General features: G+C 44.2%; 1 protein-coding gene across 2 annotated transcripts in view; it reads right to left on the bottom strand.

The window, feature by feature from the left end:
• The window catches only part of myo5b (myosin VB), a 389,254-nt gene that overhangs the window by 241,227 nt on the left and 129,540 nt on the right, over positions 1-18,487 (bottom strand). For both annotated transcript variants that reach the window (XM_072497425.1, XM_072497424.1), the window contains exons 3-4: positions 15,362-15,533; positions 13,782-13,926 (exon numbers count right to left, since the gene is read on the bottom strand). In XM_072497425.1, the coding sequence (XP_072353526.1) occupies positions 13,782-13,926; positions 15,362-15,533 (317 nt within the window). The remainder of the gene's footprint in view (positions 1-13,781; positions 13,927-15,361; positions 15,534-18,487) is intronic.

The raw sequence follows: 18,487 nt of genomic DNA, 5'->3' as shown, positions 1-18,487 counted from the left end.
AGCAGCCACTTGCAATAGCTTTGCTTCCTGTTCAGGCACAATTATCACTGGTGTCCCCAAGGATCCATCCTTGGTCCCTTGCATTTGTTATCTAAATGTTGTCCCTCAACAACATTGTTTTATGACTAACCACAAGGAGGTTCTACTCTGCCAATGGAACCTTTGGAGTAAATAAATGCAGATTCTTTATTAATATGGCTCTAATAAAATATATCTTGCAAAAATTCATAGTTTCATTGCATGACTATTACAGAATACAATCCACACATGATGGAAGAGCATAAGCATGTTCTTTATAATCTTTTAAAATCGCCACTTTCGAAGTGCCCAAACAGTAAGTTAACGAGGGATGTTAAGATCTTCTAAGTAGCCAAAGATGTTTCTCTTTTCCCTGGGTGTCTCATGTTGGAAGTGAACTGATCTAATAAATAAAATTCAAAATTCCACTTAGGCTCGCCTAGAATGTCAATGAAGCAAAGGATGAAGACAAGTTCTAAATGTTCATCCAGATACATGGAGGCTAAAACAGACCATAATCAAACAGCAACTTATGTTGACTGGAGTCATTTAGTTGATGGACGTTTGGGGACGTTTGGTGTAAAATGTAACTGTAGTCATTGGCTGTAGGAGACCTTGGAAATGGCTATATAAGAAATGCAAGTTCTTTTTTCCAAACTGTACAATGACCTGTTGAATCATATCCAATTCTGGAAAGAAGCTGATCCTAGCTGTTGTACTTTCTGCAGTATTCGTGAATGGGTTACTGTTAAAATATGGACCTGACCATAATACTATCATGTCAGTAATTTCTGAGCTTGAAGTAACTTCCACTAATTTACTACAGTTAAACTGATTGATTGTTGCAGACTTCGACAGCAGTACTCTGTCACAATGGATGACTTGTGCTTCAGAGCAGCAAAGTTTGCCTCAATATGTCTTATCCACACAAATCTAACCCACCCAACTCTCCTCCCAATTGCCTCCAGATAATTACCAGTAAATTCAAAGCAACAGGAATCAATAGTGCCATCGAGCAACACGTATTCATCAATGATCTGCTCACTGATGCTCAGAAGCACTTTGACATCATGACCACATTGTAAATTTGATACTGACATGGGCACGGGAGCTGAATGTCAGAGGAGTGGTGAGAGCAGATGCTCGAGACATCAAAATTACATTCAACAAAATACGGCAGCCAACAGCCCCAGCAAAACTGAAGCCAATGGGAGTCAAAGGAAAACAAAAACCCAGTGAATAGACGGTATTGCTGCAAAGGAAGATAGCTCAGGCTGTTGGAAGGTAGTTACTTCAACCCCAAGTGGCTCACATTCCATTATATCAGATTATTAACTTTACTTAGCTTCAGTCAGTTTGTGAAAGACACGTTTCTCTTATCTTCCCTTGTGAATATTTATTACAGAACTTTCTGTAATGTTACAGCAGTGATGATGTTTGTGTATAGAGATTAAACATATAGGTAAAAGAATCCACACTGGTTGCAATTGCCTAGGTTTGGTCAATTAGAGTAATAACAAAGAACAAAGAAAATTACAGCACAGGAACAGGCCCTTCGGCCCTCCCAGCCTGCGCCGATCCAGATCCGCTATCTAAACCAGTCACCTATTTTCCAAGGATCTACTTCTCTCTGTTCCCCGCCCGTTCATATATCTGTCTAGATGCATCTTAAATGATGCTATTGTGCCCACCTCCGCTGGCAAAGCGTTCCAGGCACCCACCACCCTCTGCGTAAAAAACTTTACACGCACATCTCCCTTAAACTTTCCCCCTCTCACCTTGAAATCGTGACCCCCTTGTAATTGACATCCCCACTCTTGGAAAAAGCTTGTTGCTATCCACCCTGTCCATACCTCTCATAATTTTGTAGACCTCAATCAGGTTCCCCCTCAACCTCGGTCTTTCCAACGAAAACAATCCTAATCTACTCAACCTTTCTTCATATCTAGCACCCTCCATACCAGGCAACATCCTGGTGAACCTCCTCTGCACCCTCTCTAAAGCATTCACATCCTTCTGGTAATGTGGCGACCAGAACTGCACGCAGTATTCCAAATGTGGCCAAACAAAAGTCCTATACAACTGTAACATGACCTGCCAACTCTTGTACTCAATACCCCGTCCGATGAAGGCAAACATGCTGTATGCCTTCTTTACCACTCTATCGACCTGCGTTGCCACCTTCTGGGTACAATGGACCTGAACTCCCAGATCTCGCTGTACATCAATTTTCCCCAGGACTCTTCCCTTGACTGTACAGTATGCTCTTGAATTAGATCTTCCAAAATGCAGCACCTCGCATTTGCCTGGATTGAACTCTATCTGCAATTTCTCTGCCTAATTCTCCAATCTATTTACATTTTGCTGTATTCTCTGACAGTCCTCCTCGCTATCTGCAACTCCACCAATCTTAGTATCGTCTGCAAACTTGCTAATCAGACCACCTATACCTTCGTCCAGATCATTTATGCATATCACAAACAACAGTGGTCCGAGCACGAATCCCTGTGGAACACCACTAGTCACCTTTCTCCATATTGAGACACTCCCTTCCACCACTACTCTCTGTCTCCTGTTGCCCAGCCAGTTCTTTATCCATCTAGCTAGTACACCCTGAACCCCATACGACTTCACTTTTTCCATCAACCTGCCATGGGAAACTTTATCAAACGCCTTACTGAAGTCCATGTATATGACATCTACAGCCCTTCCCTCATCAATTAACTTTGTCACTTCCTCAAAGAATTCTATTAGGTTTGCAAGACATGACCTTCCCTGCACAAAACCATGCTGCCTATCACTGATAAGTCTATTTTCTTCCAAATGTGAATAGATCCTATCCCTCAGTATCTTCTCCAACAGTTTGCCTACCACTGACGTCAAGCTCACAGGTCTATAATTCCCTGGATTATCCCTGCTACCCTTTTTAAATAAAGGGACAACATTAGCAATTCTCCAGTCCTCCGGGACCTCACCCGTGCTCAAGGATGCTGCAAAGATATCTGTTAAGGCCCCAGCTATTTCTTCCCTCGCTTCCCTCAGTAACCTGGGAAAGATCCCATCCGGACCTGGGGACTTGTCCACCTTAATGCCTCTTAGAATACCCAAAACGTCCTCCTTCCTTATGCCGACTTGACCTAGAGTATTTAAACATCCATCCTAAGACTCAACATCCGTCATGTCCCTCTCCTTGGTGAATACCGATGCAAAGTACTCATTTAGAATCTCACCCATTTCCTGACTCCACGCATAAATTCCCTCTTTTGTCTTCGAGTGGGCCAATCCTTTCTCTAGTTACCCTCTTGCTCCTTATATATGAATAAAAGGCTTTGGGATTTTCCTTAACCCTGTTAGCCAAATATATTTTATGACCCCTTTTAGCCCTCTTTATTGCACGTTTGAGATTTGTCCTACTTTCCCGATACTCCTCCAAAGCTTCATCAGATTTAAGTCGCCTAGATCTTATGTATGCTTCCTTTTTCATCTTAGCTCGTCTCACAATTCCACCCGTCATCCATGGGTCCCTAATCTTGCCATTTCTATCCCTAATTTTCACAGGGACATGTCTGTCCTGCACTCTAATCAACCTTTCCTTAAAAGACTTCCACATTTCAAATGTGGATTTACCCTTAAAGAGCTGCTCCCAATCCACATTCCCTAGCTCCTAATGAATTTTGTTTTACTTGGCCTTTCCCCAATTTAGCACTCTTTCTTTAGGACCACTCTCGTCTTTGTCCATGAGTATTCTAAAACTTACGGAATTGTGATCGCTATTCCCAAAGTAATCACCGACTGAAACTTTAACCACCTGGCCAGGATCATTCCCCAATACCAGGTCCAGTATGGCCCCTTCCCGAGTTGGACTATTTACATACTGCTCTAAAAAACTCTCCTGGATGCTCCTTACAAATTATGCTGCATCTACACCTCCAACACTACATGAGTCCCATTCAATGTTGGGGAAGTTAAAATCTCCCATCACGACCACCCTATTGCTCCTACATTTTTCTATAATCTGTCTACATATTTGTACCTCTACTTCACGCTCGCTTTTGGGAGGCCTGTAGTAAAGTCCCAACAATGTTAGTGCACCCTTCCTATTTCTTAGCTCTACCCATATTGCCTCAGTGCTCGAATCCTCCATCGTGCCCTCTTTAATCATAGCTGTGATATCATCTCTGACCAGTAATGCAACTCCTCCACCCCTTTTACTTCCCTCTCTATCCCTCCTGAAGCATCGATCCCCTAGGATATTTAGTTGCCAGTCTTGTCCTCAGTAATGCCAATATCATATTCCCAGGTACTAATCTAAGCCCCAAGTTCATCTGCCTTACCTGCTACACTTCTCGCATTGAAACAAATGCACCTCAGACCACCTGTCCCTTTGCGTTCTTCATCTCTTCCCTGTCTACTCTTCCCCTTAGTCACATTGAGTTTATTATCTGGTACCTTATTGGCTTGAGTTACTGCCTCTTTACTGACCTCTAACTTCCTAATCTGGTTCCCATCCCCCTGCCACATTAGTTTAAAACCTCCCCAACAGTGTTAGCAAAAGCACCCCCTAGGACATTGGTTCCAGTCCTGCCCAGGTATAGACAATCCAATTTGTAATAGTCCCACCGCCCCCAGAACCAGTTCCAATGTCCCAAACATCTGAACCCCTCCCTCCTGCACCATCTCTCAAGCCACGTATTCATTCTGACTATTCTTGAATTTCTACTCTGACTGTCTCATGGCACTGGTAGCAATCCTGAGATTACTACCTTGAGGTCCTACTTTTTAAACTTATCTCCTAACTCCCTAAATTCTGATTGTAGGACCTCATCCCGTTTTTTACTTCTATAGTTGGTGCCAAAATGCACCATGACAACTGGCTGTTCACCCTCCCCCTTCAGTATGTCCTGCAGCCGATCTGAGACATCCCTGACCCATGCACCCTGGAGGCAACATACCATTCGGGAGTCTCGTTTTCGACCACAGAAACGCCTGTCTACTCCCCTTATGATTGAATCCCCTATGACTATAGCCCTGCCAGTGTTTTTCCCTTCCTTCTGTGCAGCAGAGCCAGCCACGGTGCCATGAGCCTGGCTACTACTGCCTTCCCCTGGTGAGTCTTCTCCCCCAACAGTATCCAATTACCTGTTTTGGAGGGAGATGACCGCAGGGGACACCTGCACTGCCTTCCTGCTCTTTCTCTGCCTTTTGGTCACCCATTCCCTGTCGCCCTCACCAATCTTAATCGGTGGTGTGACCAACTCACTGAACGTGCTATCCACGACCTCCTCAGCATCACGGATGCTCCAAAGTGAGTCCATCCGCAGCACCAGAGCCGTCATGCGGTCTAACAGGAGCTGCAGCTGGACACACTTCCCGCACATGAAGGAGTCAGGGGCATCGGCCGAGTCCCTGAACTCCCATATTGAGCACGAGGAGCATAACAAGGGTCTGGGATCTCCTGCCACTTTTACACTTTACCTTAACTGATTACAAATATAATATCAAATAATGAATAAGTGAAAGGAATAAGGATTTTACTTACCAATCACAATACTTACCAACCCACGAAGAGTTAAATTTCTCCCAGCTACTTACCTTCCCGACAGACCCCTGGCCACTGCTCCCACCGAAAATCTGAAGGCCGCTTCTCCTGCAAGGTAACTTTTTAAAGGGTAAACTTACCTTCCCGACAGACCCCTGGCCACTGCGCCAATGAAAATCTGAAGCTATAACTTGAGAATAAAAGAAAAAGAAAAGATAGAGCTTACCTGATATTCACTCACACCCTTAGGTTAGAGGAGGTGGGAGACACTACCAAGTGTAGCATCTCGGGTTTAGCAGCCGCCCAACTTAAATAGAGGTCAAAATCAAACACTTAGGCACCTACCTGATTCCCAAGCTGTACTCCGGCTCCCTCTCTCTCCCGCTCCCGGAAATGAAGGGCGCTGGAACCTGGGGGCAAGTTTAAACACCTACCTGAATCCCAAGCTGCACTCACTGCACTCCGGCTCCCTCTCTCTCTCCCGCTCCTGAAAATGAAGGCCGCTGGAACCTGGGGGCAAGTTTAAACACCTACCTGAATTCCAAGCTGCACTCGCTAATAGTCTTACAATAATAATCTTTATTAGTGTCACAAGTAGGCTTACATTAACACTGCAATGACGTTACCAGGAAAATCCCCTAGTCGCCAGACTACGGCGCCTGTTCGGGTACACTGAGGGAGAATTCAGAATGTCCAATTCACCTAACAAGCACATCTTTCGGGACATGTGGGAGGAAACCGGAGCGCCCGGACACGGGGAGAACGTGCAGACTCCGCATAGGCAGTGACCCAAATAGTAATCAAACCTGGGACCCTGGCGCTGTGAAGTAACAGTGCTAACCACTGTGCCACTCCTATCAATGGGATAGAAGTTATATTAGGTGCTGGTGATGCAGCTCGTACAGTTTATTTTTGCTTCACGAATGACCTACTTCTGAAGCGTAACTTTGAACTAGCTTTTTATTGTGCATAGTTCTTGCAGCTCATTGGCGATGCATTCACATAAAAAGCCTTTTGTTCTGCCTTCAGGAGGTTTCAAGCCCCAGAACAAATGAGACATCAATTAAGAGTTTCAATTTTCACAGAAAATCAAACTGAATTGTGGAATGTGATTGGAAAATACGGACATAAATCTGTAAATAAAAAGGATATTTTAACTTGCTTTGAAGCAGTGGCTATGGTCAAAGGCCTTTATTCATCACTATTTCTAAGTTGTATATTGGTTTGAGAACTCTCAGCTTCCTTTGGAGTTTCATCAGTTTCTTTGAAGCTGTTCATTAGTGTTTCCATATTTTGTAGGTTGGTATCTATGCTGTTCACTCTGCAGCCGAGGTGGGGCTGTGTTTAATTTTACTTGTCCCTTTAACAACACAAGAGCTTAACTAATGAGAATGACTACATCCCAAGGTTGGCAAGGAGCTCGTTTTGAGGCACATTATGACTGGTGGGGGGAAATTATTCTCAGGATGTGGACGACAAAGGCATGGCTCCATTGATTGATGACTCCTGGATGAAAAGTCAAAGCAGCTGTAGTGGGCTAGTCCCCTTGAACCGTGCTGATGGTACTCCCATGAATTGTCAGGATTTTGATCCGGAGTCTATTCAAGGACGAACAATGAAAGTTCCAGTTTGGATGTGTGATACTCAGAAAGGAACTTGCAGCAAAGTTGTTCCCATGGTGGCGCTGCTCTTGTCCTTCTCAGTGGTAAAATCATAGAATCTGTACAGTGCAGAAGGAAGCCATTCATTCGGCTTATCGGGTCTGCATCGACCCTTCAAATGAGCATCACTCTGCCCTATTCCCGTTACACCATAACCTAACCTGCACATTCCTGGACACTAAGGGGCAATTCATCATGGCCAATCCACCTAACCTGCACATCTTTGGACTGTGGAAGGAAATACGAGCACCCAAAGGAAATCCACGCAGATACGGGGTGAACGTACTAAGTCCACACAGTCACCAAAAGTTGGAATTGAACCTGGGTCCCTGGCGCTGTGCTATTGCAGTGCCAACCCTGGGAAAATGGCCTGAGATTGGGAAATACTCTGGAATAAATGTGCTGGGCTATTGCAGTGCGTCCTGTAGATAGTACAGCCACGGTGTGCTGGTGGACAGAGTCTAGCCACTCAGAGGCTAATTAAAGACTAATTTGATTTATTTCACACATTTTCCTTGTGCTGCTGCTTGATCATCATCTATTTAGTGGTAACCAGCTGCTGCGTTTTGAAGAATATGGGCCATGTGAGTTGCTTAATAAAATAAAGGTACTGACGAGGAAGTGTTACATAGGCCATGGCATCCTGCAAAATTCCGGGACATGTGTCTGTACTGAAAGGGCCATCAGTTACTGATGAACTATAACCAAGGTGGATCAATGCCTTCAAGATAAATCGATAGAAAATTGCGGCTGGGAGAAAGAATGATGGTGAAAATTGTTAATTTAAAAGAGATGATATACATTACATTTAATTACAATCTGCCAAGAGCTACGTCGGAATATCCATAGAAATCCTGCAGTGCAGATAGAGGCCATTCGGCCCATCGAGTCCCCACTGACCCTCCAAAAGAGCACTCTACGATGATCCACTGCGCTTCAACCCCACCTAACTTGCGCATCTTTGCACTGAGAGAAGAAATCAGAGCACCCGTGGAAACCCACGCAGACAAAGGGAGAACGAACAAACTCCACACAATCACCCAAGGCCGGAATCGAACTGTGAGGCAGCAGTGCTAACCATTGTGCCGCCGTGCCAACCAGCCAGTCATTTCTACATAATTTTAAGTGGAAGGAGAATTAACTCTTTGCCTCTGCCTACATTAAGAGGTGTTGACCCTTTGCCTTTGTTGGTAAAGATTTTTCTGCTCATCTGACCAAAATATCTCATATTAAACTCTGCCATGTAACAAGAGCATCTCTTTCCTTTGTCCTCATAGTTTTCGATCGTTCGGTCAATGTCAGACAAATGACTTGCAGCAAGATGGCGACGGAGCGCAGCGATCTCTGCGAGCTGTCCCCCACAGATCCTCTTCCTACATCTTTTACAACCGTACTAATCTTTTAAAACTTAATTCACTACACTCCGTAAGCTTCACCCAATGTCTGTGTCTCTGTATTTACATTGTGTATTTATTGTATGTCTTATGTTTTTTTCATGTATGAGATGATCTGCCAGGACTGTATGCAGATCAATACTTTTCACTGTATCAGTACACATGATAATAAATCTAAATCTCTAAAAATGCATCCCAAAACAGAAAAGGCAGATTGTTGAATGTTTCATATGTTAATAATTTAATTTCTCCAAGGGGCTGCTTTACATGCTTATCCTCCTTCTGTTCCTTGTTGTGCATGACTTGCTGGAGACAGTCTTGTGATAAGGCATCCCCTCTGCATTCAGATTGGTCTTAAACACTCAAATGATGTACGAACAAAGTAATAATCAGTCTGTTGGAATTCTATAGTATGCTATTCTATTGTATAGAAAGTGTCACCATTTAACAAAATTGCAACTGATGTGTTAGGCAGGTTGGTTTGATGTGGACTGCACTCGATGCAGTAAAGTTAGAAACAGACGTCTAACACAAGAGAAGATCCAACACTGTTTTATTCAACTAGATGAACTGCTGTACATATTCAGTTGTGGGTCGACACTATACTGATCTGACTAGTGACCTTGTAGTAGCCTGACCAGACTTACTAGCTACCGCATGGTGTTTGTGCTTGCTAGCTCGTGGACTCTGACTGTCTCAGCAGCTGGATCCCGAGAGAGCGGGAAACCTAGTGCCCTCTGGCTTTATAGTGGTAGTGTCCTGTCTGGTGATTGGCTGTGCTGTGTGCTTACTGGTCATCCGATGTGTCAATCACTGCCTGTCTGCATCTCATTATATACACGAGTGGATATTATGACAGCAACATTCTCTATTTATTAATCAAGGCAGAATGTGGCAAACAATAGATGCAGCATAATACACTATGGCTGATAATCCTCCTCTTTTAATCTCTTACCAACCATTTTGGCTCTTATGGTTTCAATTTTTTTGAAAGAATACTTTCTAATATAATAATCTTTATTGTCACAAGTAGACTTACATTAACACCGCAATTAAGTTACTGTGAAAAGCCCCTAGTCGGCACACTCCGGCGCCTGTTCGGGTACACAGAGGGAGAAATCAGAATGTCCAAATTAGCTAACAGCACGTCTTTCGGGACTTGCGGGAGGAAACCCATGCAGACATCGGGAGAACGTGCAGACTCCACACAGACAGTGGCCCAAGCCAGTATCGAACCTTGGACCCTGGTGCTGTGAAGCAACAGTGCTAACCACTGTGCTACCGTGCCACCCTGAGCTACAGCCAAAAAGGTCTTCCTTTTTGAATGCCTGGCAAATACATTAACCAATCGGGAACCACAAACTAGATCCCAAATCCATTCTTTGGTCTGTGCGGAATGTCACGGGTGATGATAGTCAGGGTTGGGATAGGGGTACCAGAAATGGCGTTAGCATTCCAGGGCTCGAAAGTATCAGCCAGCATTCAATTACAAGCAGGTACATGTCTTTGTTGACTGATGAGAACAACATTAGGCTTGTCTGTGATGCAGCCCTTGCCTCTCCCAGAATAAACAGCCTGCAAACATTCACTTCCAAGCTCACATATGGAGGGATATCCCTGATGACAGCAGGTGGGGGAGACTTTTGAGGACAAGCCATTGGCCACAGACCCTTAACACAACAATGTTTCCAGTTGAAAAAAATAAACTAGGAGGATGAAAGAAAAGGTGCTGCTCTGTTAAAAATAATTAGAGTCTCCTCCAGTCCTCTGATGACTGATGTTACCAGGCATAAATCATATCTCCATCTGTGCGGAACAAATTCAAGCCAGTGCTAATTACAACCGCTAGAACTTAATTGAATCCGATATTATTCTCCTGGTTTTTATTCTTTTCAAAATGCATGTGTGCTTCTTAAGTGAATCTAGGCATTTATTATCTGCCTCCAAAGAAGTAGAAGATGTGTGTGAAAATTACTGCAGAATGAAGGCTCTGAACAAATAACTGCGGCAGTTTGTTGCATTTTATGTTTTCAGCTGGTATCTTCAAATGAATTCACTATGTGGTTCTATTGGACAGGCTGCACTGAAGATTTAAGCTTTCCGAGTATAATCATTCCTAATAGATATACATCTAACACAATGTAAACTATTACTTTTTTGGCACCCAAGGTTTGGTGAATTGTCACAAAGGTGGGTAAAGAGTTTGAAAAATTAGTAGCCGAGAGCAGGTTTCAATTTGATTTGTAATCAGGTCAGAAACCTTGACAAGACAGAATGCGAAGTGGAAGAGAGAAGCAGAAATCACCAGGTCATTCAATGCTGCCAACAATCCTCTTTTTTCCCTTTCTCGATCTTCTCCTTAAACGGATTCAATTTTCTGCAACTTCCCCAAACTTTCCGGTCTTGTGCTAGTGTCCAATTCAAAGCCCCTCTAGATGTTGGCCAAATTAACATTCTTTAGAGTGGTGGGAGGCAGAGGTGGCAGCAGAAAGGGAAAAAGAACGATTGCAAAGAAACTCCTAAAGATTTTATCAAAACTAAAATGGAAATGCGAGAACGAACTAACAAACTCTCAAATTAATGGAAATTAGTATATCTCCCCCATACTAAGAAAATATTCTTGAACTTTCCACATTCACCAAATTCTGCTCATACAACTGTTGCTCTTGTTAGCCTTAGTTTTACTAGCTCTAATTCTGTCACCTTTGCTCACGAGTCGCCAGGTATCTTTCTGATACCGCCACGTGGTTCAAGCTCAAGTAATGATTAATAATACAGCACACCGCTTAGTAAATGTTAAATCAACGATCATTTATTCTCTACAGCAATCAATACTTATACAATAATCCTACTTCTAGACTATTACATACCACTAAAGGCCAATACTTAACTTTGGTGATGGCCCACCAGGTCAGGGAAACAAATGGCTTATCGAATTGGGTCTGGCCTGCGGGATTCAAAAAGGCTGGTACGGGTCGATAGTCTGGAACATCTATCTGGTAGCGATCACTGGAGTAAGACTTACTTGTTCTTTCGTCGAAGGGTCTCGAAGGTTGCGAGTAGGAGAAGAAGGGTCGATCTGAACTTGGCCCCTATCTTTATAGTTCCCAGGGACTTCCCGCCTCTCTGGGCGGACCTTGACCCTGGTCCCAAGTGATTGGACTTGGTCCCAATCACTGGGTTCGATATGATCCAATAATGGGGCGATTCCTTGATCGGGGGGTGGTAGTTCACCTTTCTTTGTCTCGGCCACTGCTGGCGCCGAGAGGTCTGGATCGGCTTTCAATTGCTAATTTGTAGCAATTGTTCCCGGGGATAGCCGATTAAACTGCAGATGGCTGGGTTGATGTGCTGCTAATGGTTGCAGGTATCGGTCTGGGCCGACTTCCCCAGAGCCGAATACACCGTCCTGTCTGCAGCTGTCCGTTTGAGTCCTGTTGGCTGATTTTCCCATCAGCCTTTTCAGTTCGCCATTTTACATCGGGGTTTGGCCAAATTAATCGGGAATCAGCCATTTTAGGTGGCTACACAACATTAGGACGGGCTGTCAGCAGATGATGGAGAAAAAAGAACTACAGCAAGGAGCACAGCATCTTCCATCAAAGCACACCCCCCGAAATGAAATTCCAACTGTTACCAGAGTACAGATGCTATCACTGTGCACATCTTGGTGGTAGACAGCTCCTATGGCACAACATTAGACTACACCCCCCACCCCCACCCCCACCCCCCAACACACTCCCTCCACATCGATAAAAAGTAAAGGTGGACTATTTCCCATAATAATAAAAGCAAAATACTGAGGATGCCTGAGATCGGAAATAAAAACAGAAAATGCTGCAGAAACGTAGATCTGGCAGCATCTGTGCAGAGAAACAGTGTTAATGTTTTGGATCTAAATGGTCCTCCTACAGAACATTTTCCATAGCTTAGGAGTCTCCTCGCAACAAAGGCAGACATTGGTGCCAATATTTATTATCACCTCCAATGTGCCAATGATTCAGCCTTAGGCCGACTGAGGAAAAGTGTATTTGAGGATCAGGATCTCATACCCGGGACGAAGGTCATGGTTTGCAAGCAGCAGTGTTCCTCTACAGCCTGTACCTCAAAGCACTAGAGAAGTAATAACAATAATAATATCACTTATAGTCACAAGTAGGCTTCAATGAAGTTACTGTGAAAAGCCCCTAGTCGCCACATTCCGGCACCTGTTCAGGGAGACCGGAACAGGAATTGAACCCGCGCTGTTGGCATTGTTCTGCATTACAAGCCAGCTATTTAGCCCATTGTGCTAAACCAGCCCAGCAATGGTGCCTTCACAAAATCCTCCAAATTCATTGGCAAGAAAGACAGTCCAACAGCAGCATCCTCTCCCAAGTCAACACGTGCGGTATCACGCCAAAACCTGCTCCACTGGATGGGACACGTTGTACACCCGACTCGCAATGTAACTGCCTGACGTGGAACTCGGAGGCTCCCAGGAGAATAATGGGAAAGCTTTAGGTATTTCTTCAAAACATTCCCAAAGAGATCAAACATCCCCACTGACTTGTGGGAGTCTCTGGCTTGTGATCAACCTAAATGGAGCAGGTTTATTCAGGAAAACACCAAATACATTGAGACACTTTGGCAGGAACACAGAGGGGCAAAGCTGAGGCATTGAAGAGAGTGCACAAACCTCCGACCAACTCATCTATCTAACCCTTTAAGCACCACCTGCCCCAAGTACATGAGAATCTGCATATCGCTCATCGGGATTTATCTGATCAGCCATCCCAGAATGGATGTAATTCATCCTCGATCAAAAGGGCTATCCGGTTGGTCGCCTTTATGGGACCCACAATATTTTCAATGAAATGAAATTGAATTGAATTTTACATTAGGAGAGTGAGCCACTCCACTGGTTACCACCCAGTTTAAAATTGCCCCTGGTATTCTTTCATAACACGAGGCATAATTTTCTTCCATTTCTTTTCACTTCTCACAATGCCCTCGCCAACATCACATCAATAGAATAGCAGTTTGATTACACACCTCATGTGTCCAATCAGCAGCTCACATTATGTAGTTTTTTTGCACAGGTATTAAAAATGCTTAACACTGGAATTTTATTTATCTCACAACATAAAAGGTAAGAAAGTCAATGACAATTTGCATGAGACCACTCACCTGGCCATTTGTTTGTATGCTTCTTCGGCCACTGCAAAGATATGGGGGTCCATGTCCCCCATGTTCTGTCCACTGTAAGCATGAATGACATCTTCTCCATAAATTGGCAACTGTTCATAGGGATTGATAGCAACTAGGACAATACCTAGAAACATAGAAGGTCACTATAACACATCCAAGGAACACATCCACTGTCAGTTTCACCTCCACAGTCTGCATGCAAATCTCATTCAACCCAATTAGCCAAAATAGTCTCTGGCTGCTGGCTAGATGGATCTAAAGAGAGAGAGATTGGTGATAATAGGTATAAGAATGGATAAGTGTTTTAGTTCCAGTGATGGTATCTCTACTCTTAATGGTTTAAAGTATTTTTTCTAATAGAAGAAAATAACATTGACTGAAAATGTCTTAATTTGTTTCAAAGAAGTCACTGTTAGTGTTGCTTTAGAGACGCTCAATTTGTTGTTAAACTCATTGTGCAGCATTAGCAAGATCCAATGCAATGTAATTACATACATTGTCATTTTGTTAATGTGTGAATAATCAATGTCATCAATTACATTCTAGTTTACCGGTGTGAAAACACCTTTAAATGGACAGTCATCTGACATGGACACAAGTGGAAGAAAGGATACGTGCAAATCTCTGAATGACCACCAAGATCTGCTAAATCCATCCTGGTTAGTAATGGATTACGATGCTGTAATAGAACAGTGTCTCTTGTTCCACCAAACTGCGCTGTCATACGTAGGGAGCTTCCTGGGCCGGAGTTGTCTAAAACAGATGCAAGACAAGACTGCGCATCCCCTTTGCCCAAATACAGCACCAATCAGAGGCAGGAATTGTGGCTCTTGACTTTTGCTTTTTTAGTACCCAAATGCATTGGAAATCTTAATAATATACACATGCAATGATTCAATGTTTCCTTCCCATAAATGACATCAGTGAAACAGTTGGGCTTTTGTGAAAAGTAGATTGTTTCATGGTCAGTTTTACAGTTCGCAGCTTTCTTTTTAAACCTCTGGATTTATTCATGTCCTCAGACCCCATTGCAGGATTTGATATTCTCTAGATTATTAATCTAAATGTGTGGATTACTAGTCCAGGAACATAAATATTATTAGCCCCGATGGTGGAAAGGAGCAAGCTATGTGACTACTAGCAACGTCAGTTGTGCCCACATCCAAAATCAATACCAGCCCATTTTAAAACCGGAGTCACTTGATTGCTATTACAAGTTGAAATGTTGCTCAATTATTTATTTCCTAACCCAAGACAAATTAGGATGAGCTGGAATACGATGAGTGCGGAGTAGAGCTGATTTACCAGACAGCAGATTATAATCTTTTTGGTAAACAATGGCTCACATAATTACTATATAAACTCACGAGTCATTTGAGGGGGTGAAAAATTATTTGTTTCTGCGCGACTTCTCTGCCTCCCCTCAGACAGTGCCAGCTAAATTCACACATCTGCAGCGTGACATTGTGAACAAACATGTCACTATTCCTGTCCGTGGCACAGCCCCTCATCTTACTTGCGTCAGTCATTCTTGCTGGGATTGTTTTTATTTTACTCACCACAATAAGTGTATATGGCATTGGACTCCAGAAAGCGGACCTTCAAGTTGTGGAGCACGGCAGGTTCATGAAGATAACTGAGAGCAGTCAGATCATTCTCGCCAACCAGAATATCAGGGTTGCGCAGGAAGGGTAATTGCTCTGCCTTTAAGTTGATGGGATACTCAAGCGGCTACAAAAAAAAGCAGGAAACAAAGCAGGAACAAAAAACACATTCAGTTGAAGTGGGGTAACATTTCATACTGAGATTGACATCAAGACACACAAGCAAATCTTGACTATGGACAAATGTACTAATGAGAGCTCTTTCTAGAAATGATGGGAAATATACCAACACTGCAGGCATATGTAGCCAGCACGGTGGGAACCAACTGCAAACCACAAGCCATAAAACTTAATAGACAGCTGGTTTGTGATGGAGAACAAGGCCAGCAGCGCGGGTTCAATTCCTGTACCAGCTGACCCGAACAGGTGGCGGAATGTGGCAACTAGGGGCTTTTCACAGTTAACTTCATTCTTGTGAGAGTTTATTATTATTATTAAGGAGTTAAGGAGACAAGGAAACAGACAGGGAGTCATTAGGCCCAAGAAACAAACAAACTTCCTGAGGCCAAATGCTGAAATAATAGGGAACATCAGCACCAAATGTCCCTCCCGCTCATTCATTCTTTAAACTTCATTTACGGGATGTGGGTGTCGAAGGCTAGACCGATATTTGTTGCCCATCCCTAGTTGCCCTTGAGAAGGTGGTGGTAGGGAAGCACGGCGGTGCAGTGGTTAGCACTGCTGCCTCACGGCGCCGAGGTCCCAGGTTCAATCCCGGCTCTGGGTCACTGTCCATGTGGAGGAGTTTGCACATTCTTCCTGTGTTTGCGTGGGTTTCGCCCCCCCACAACCCAAAGATGTGCAGGGTAGGTGGATTGGCCATGCTAAATTGCCCCTTAATTGGAAAAAATGAATTGGGTACTCTAAATTTAAAACAAATATATTTTAAAAAAGAGAAGGTAATGGTGAGCTGCTTTCTTGAACCGCTACAGTCCTTGGGGTGTAGGTACACCCACAATGCTGTTAGGAAGTGAGTTCCAGGATTTTGACCCAGCAATACTAAAGGGAAGGCGATATATTTCCAAGTCAGGACAGTGAATGACTTGGACAGGAACCTCCAACTGCTGGTGTTCCCAGCTCTTGTCCTTCTAGATGGTAGTGGTCTTGGGTTTGATAGGTGCTGCCTAAGGTATTTTAGTGAGTTCCTGCATCTTATAGATGGTATATATGGCTGCCACATTCATCAGTGGTGGAGGGATTGAATGTTTGTGGAAGGGGTAGCAATCCAGCGGTCTAGCCTACATGTGACACAAAGCAATGTAGTTGACTCTTAATAAATGCCCTCTGACATGCACTCCAGGGCAAATATGGATGGACAATAAATGCAGACCCAGCCGGCAATGCCCACGTGAATGAATAGAAAAGAGGGGTCAGGAGCTGAGTGACGCTGGTGAAATCCAAACTGAGAGTCCGTGAGCAGGTTATTGCTGAGTCAGTGCCGCCTGAAAGCGCTGTTGATGACTCCTTCCATCACATTATAGAAAGTAGATTTATGGAGCAAGAATTGGCAGTGTTGAATTTGTCCTGTTTCACACCTGGCCAATGTTCCACATTGCCGGGTAGATGCCAGTGTTGTAGCTGTACTGGAACATCTTGGCTAGGAGTGCTGCAAGTTCTCGAGTGCATGTCTTCAGTACTGTTGCTTGAATATTATCAGGGCCCATAGACTTTTCAGTATACAACGCCTTCAACCATTTCTTGATATCACATGGGAGTGAATCGAATGCCTGAAGACTGACAACTGTGAGGCTGGGAACTTGCAGAGGAGGCCGAGATGAATCATTCACTTGGCACTTCTGGCTGAAGACTGTTGTGAATACTTCAGCTTTATTTTTTGCACAGATGTGCTGGGCTCCTCCATTATTTCAGGACGGAGATGTTTGCGGAGCCTCCTCCTCCAAATTGCCCGCCACCATTAACAGCTGGATGTGGCAGGACTGCACAGCTCAGATTTGATTTGTTGGCTGTGTGATCATAAAATTCACAATGCAGAAGGAGGCCATTCAGCCCATCGAGTCTGCGCTGGCCCTTGGAAAGAGCACCCACTTAAGCCCACACCTCCACCCTATCCCTGTAACCACACCTAATCTTATCCCCATAACCCCACCTAACCTTTTTGGACACCAAGGACAATTTAGCATGGCCAATCCACCTAGCCTGCATATCTTTGGACTGTGGGAGGAAACCGGAGCACCCGAAGGAAACACACGCAAACACGGGGGAGAACGTGCAGACTCTGCACAGACAGTGACCCAAGCCGGGAATCGAACCTGGGACCCTGGAGCTATGAAGCAACTGTACTAACCACGGTGCTACCGTGCTGCCCACCTAGCTCTGTCTATGACTTTCTGTTTATGTTGTTTCGCACACAACTGTCCTGTTTTGTAGCTTCAACAGGTTGACACCACAATTTTGGGGATGCCTCGTGTTGCTCATGGCATGCCCGCCTACACTCTTCATTGAACTAGGCTCGATGGTAATAATAAAGTGGGGGATATGCCAGGCCAGGAGGTTGCAGTTTGTGGTTGAATACAATTCTGCTGCTGTTGATGGCCCACAGCGCCTCATGGATGCCCAGTTTTGAGCTGCTAGATCTGTTCAAAATTTATCCCATTTTGCACGGTGGTAGTGCCACACAACATGATGGAGGGTATACTCAATGTGAAGACGGGACTTTGTCTCCACAAAGACTGTGCGGTGAACATTTCTACCGATAATATCATGGACAGAGGCCTCTGCGCCAGGCAGGTAAGGATCAGGTCAAGTATGTTTTTCCCTCTTGTTGGTTCCCTCACCACTTTCCACAGGCCCAGTCAAGCAGCTATGTTTTTTAAGACCCGGTCAGCTCGGTCTGTGATGGCATTACCGAGCCACTCTTGGTGATGGACACTGAAGTCCCCCACCCTGAATTCATTCTACGTCCGTGGTGGCATTCGAACCTGGGTCCCTCAGAGCATTATCCCATGCCTCTGGATTATTAGTCAAGTGACAATACCACTGTGCCTCCACCTCATGTGATAC

Source organism: Scyliorhinus torazame, chromosome 3, assembly GCF_047496885.1.
Source record: "Scyliorhinus torazame isolate Kashiwa2021f chromosome 3, sScyTor2.1, whole genome shotgun sequence".
Lineage (NCBI taxonomy): Eukaryota > Metazoa > Chordata > Chondrichthyes > Carcharhiniformes > Scyliorhinidae > Scyliorhinus > Scyliorhinus torazame.
Note: the sequence above shows the minus strand (reverse complement) of the source record. Positions and strands in the feature narration are given on the sequence as shown.